Genomic DNA, 3,172 nt, shown 5'->3' on the forward strand with positions numbered 1-3,172 from the left:
TCGTGAAATATGTGTTGGGTGGAGGCTCTAAGCGGGTTAATGCGAAAGGATCTTGTGAAGGGATCCTCTAGATGAGCAATGCTTCCAAGTATGTGAAGAGAAGGACAACTTTATGAACAATCAAGCGGGGTGGGGGGGTTCCTGACCTAACTACCAAGGTCCTAATGAAGGATCTTAGCGGCAAGGTCAAGGGAATCAAGGTTGGAACAAAGATCATGGGAATTCTCATTAGTGGGACAACAATTAAAGTGGTTACAACAACAATCAAGGTGGTTATAACAACAATTATAACAACCCCTGAAGCTCAAATCCTTATGTCCCACCCAAGGGGAACCAAAATTATTTCAAGCCAACCATTCACTAGTAACCCCGCTAATTCTAAAATGGAGGATATGCTATCAAGAGTTTTGAAAAATGTGGAGTCAACCAATTCCTTTTGTCAAGAAATGGGGCAAGTGGTGACTTCTCATTCCACTTCCATTAAACAAATTGAGTCACAACTAAGCCAAATCTCGACTCAACTTAATCAAAGGCAAAAGGGTACGCTCCCTAGTGACACGATTGTAAATCCGGCAAATGATTAACACAAATGCTATGCAATTCCTACTAGCAGTGGGGAAACAATTCGGCAAGAAGAGTTGGTGATGAAAAAAGGGTTGGTTGATGAAGCAAAAATTGTTGAAGAGCCAAGGGTCATTGAAGAAGAAGTAAAGATGAAAAAGAAGAAGACTACTATCAAGGAGCCTATTGTTATTGAACACATCCCCAAAAGTGATGAAGTGTCGGAAGGCGAGAAAGTGGTTGATGAGGTTACTAAAGCTTTGAAGCCTACTCCTAAACCTCCTCCTCTATTTCCTCAAAGATTGGCTAAGAAAGCGGATGATGGCAATTTTCTCAAGTTCATAGAGAAATTGAAACAACTTTCAATCAATATCCCATTAGTGGAGGCACTTGAGCAAATGCTCGGGTATGCGAAATTCATGAAAGATATTGTAACCAAGAGGAGGCATTCTAGTTTTGAAACAATGGGGGTTACACATCATTGTAGATCTATTGTGACAAAAGCTTTGGCTCATAAGAAAGAAGGCTCGGGAACTTTCACCATTCCTTGCACAATTGGGAGTTACAAATTTGCAAAGGCCTTATGTGATCTTTGAGCAAGCATCAACTTTATGCCACTTGCTATTTTTAACAAGTTGGATTTTGGCACTCCCTGACCCATAACTATGAGGTTGCTAATGGAGGACAGAACCATAAAGAAACTAGTGGGTATTCTTTATGATGTGCTTGTGAGAGTTGACCAATTCATATTTCCAGTTGGCTTTGTGATTTTAGATTGTGAAGTTGATTTCGAAGTGCCCATAATCTTGGGAAGACCTTTCTTAGCTACAGGGCGTGCTCTTGTAGATGTGGAGAGGGTGAATTAAAATTTAGAATGAATGATGAAGAGATCACTTTCCATATTTGTAAATCGATGAAACAACCGGTGGACATGAGTGTCGTGTCGGTTATTGATACAATTGATGAAGCTATGGCGACAACCATTGAGCATGAACATGTGGGTGATATGTTGGCGGTTATTTTAATGAACTATTAGGGGGAAAATGAAGAAGAATTCTAGAAAACGGCTAATGCATTGGTGGGGTTGGGTACATATAAACACAATCCGAAAAAGCTTGATCTTGATCTAGAAACCATGAGAAGCCACCCGCAAGGCCCTCTATCATTGAGCCTCCCACCTTGGAACTCAACCCTCTTCCTTCACATTTGAGGTATGAATTCGTTGGACCAAAAAACACTTTGCCCATGATAATTTCTACCCGGTTGATGGATGAGCAAAGAGAGTGACTAATAGTGACTTGACAAAGTACAAAAAGGCAATTGGGTGGTGTATTACGGATATTCAAGGAATTCCTCTTGGAATTTGCACCCATAAAATCCAACTTGATGAAGATTGTGAACCGAGTGTTGAGCATTAAAGGATGTTGAATCCTCCTATGTAAGAAGTGGTTAAAGCAGAAATCATCAAGTGGATAGAATTCGGTGTTTTGTACCCAATAGGGGATAGCCTATGGGCTAGTCTGGTTTAATGTATACCCAAAAAGGTGGGATCACCGTTGTGCCCAATGAGAAAAATGAATTGATTCCAATTCGGACGGTTACCGGTAGTAGAGTTTGCACGGACTATAGAAAATTGAATCAGTGGACAAAGAGGAATGATTTCCCAATGCCTTTCATGTATCAAATGCTTGATAGGCTTGCGGGAAGAGATTTATATTTCTTCTTGGATGGCTACTCGGGGTACAACCAAATCACTATTCTCCCAGAAGATCAAGAGAAAACCAGATTCACTTGTCCAAACCAAATTCACTTGTCCCTACGGGACTTTTTCTTTCAAGAGAATGCCCTTTGGGTTGTGCAAGGCTCCCACAACTTTCCAACGTTGCATGATGTCCATCTTCTCCGACATATTGAAATCTTCATGGATGACCTTTTCGTAGTGGGGCACTCCTTTGATGATTGCTTGGGGAATCTAGCCCAAGTATTAAAAAGATGTGAAGAAACAAACAAACTTGGTGCTCAATTGGGAAAAATACCACTTCATGGTAAGGGAAGAAATAGTCTTGGGGCACAAAATTTTGGAGAAGGGGCTGGAGGTTGATCAAGCAAAAATTGAAGTTATCGTTAAGCTTCCTCCCCTATCTCCGTCAAAAGGTGTTTGAAGCTTCCTTGGGCATGCCGGGTTTTATCGAAGGTTCATAAAAGATTTTTCAAAGGTGCCAAATCCTCTTTGCAAGTTATTGGAGAAAGAAGCAAAATTCATATTTGATTATGCTTGCCTAAAGGCTTTTAATTGTTTGAAAGAGAGACTCACATCGGCTCCCATCATTATCACTCCGGATTGGTCTAAGCCCTTTGAGCTCATGTGTGATGTGAGTGGGTTTGCAATGGGGCCCGTTCTTGGACAAAAATGTGAAAAGATCTTTCATCGGATTTACTATGCAAGCAAGACTCTCAATGGTGCCCAATTGAACAATACGGTCACCGAACAAAAGTTGCTTGCCATTGTCTTTGCTTTTGAGAAATTTCGTGCTTAAATTTTGGGCACCCATGTGGTTGTTCACATCGATCATGCGGCTCTATGTTACCTCATGACAAAGAAAGATGCAAA

General features: G+C 40.9%; 1 protein-coding gene across 1 annotated transcript; it reads left to right on the forward strand.

Annotated features, from left to right (window-relative positions):
- Positions 1-383: 383 nt before the first annotated feature.
- On the forward strand, positions 384-1,157 carry LOC132619815 (uncharacterized). Its single transcript, XM_060334598.1, has 2 exons — positions 384-532; positions 614-1,157. Exons 1-2 carry the CDS (start codon positions 384-386, stop codon positions 1,155-1,157), a joined length of 693 nt encoding a protein of 230 aa, XP_060190581.1.
- Positions 1,158-3,172: the final 2,015 nt, after the last annotated feature.

This window comes from Lycium barbarum, chromosome 11, assembly GCF_019175385.1.
Source record: "Lycium barbarum isolate Lr01 chromosome 11, ASM1917538v2, whole genome shotgun sequence".
Lineage (NCBI taxonomy): Eukaryota > Viridiplantae > Streptophyta > Magnoliopsida > Solanales > Solanaceae > Lycium > Lycium barbarum.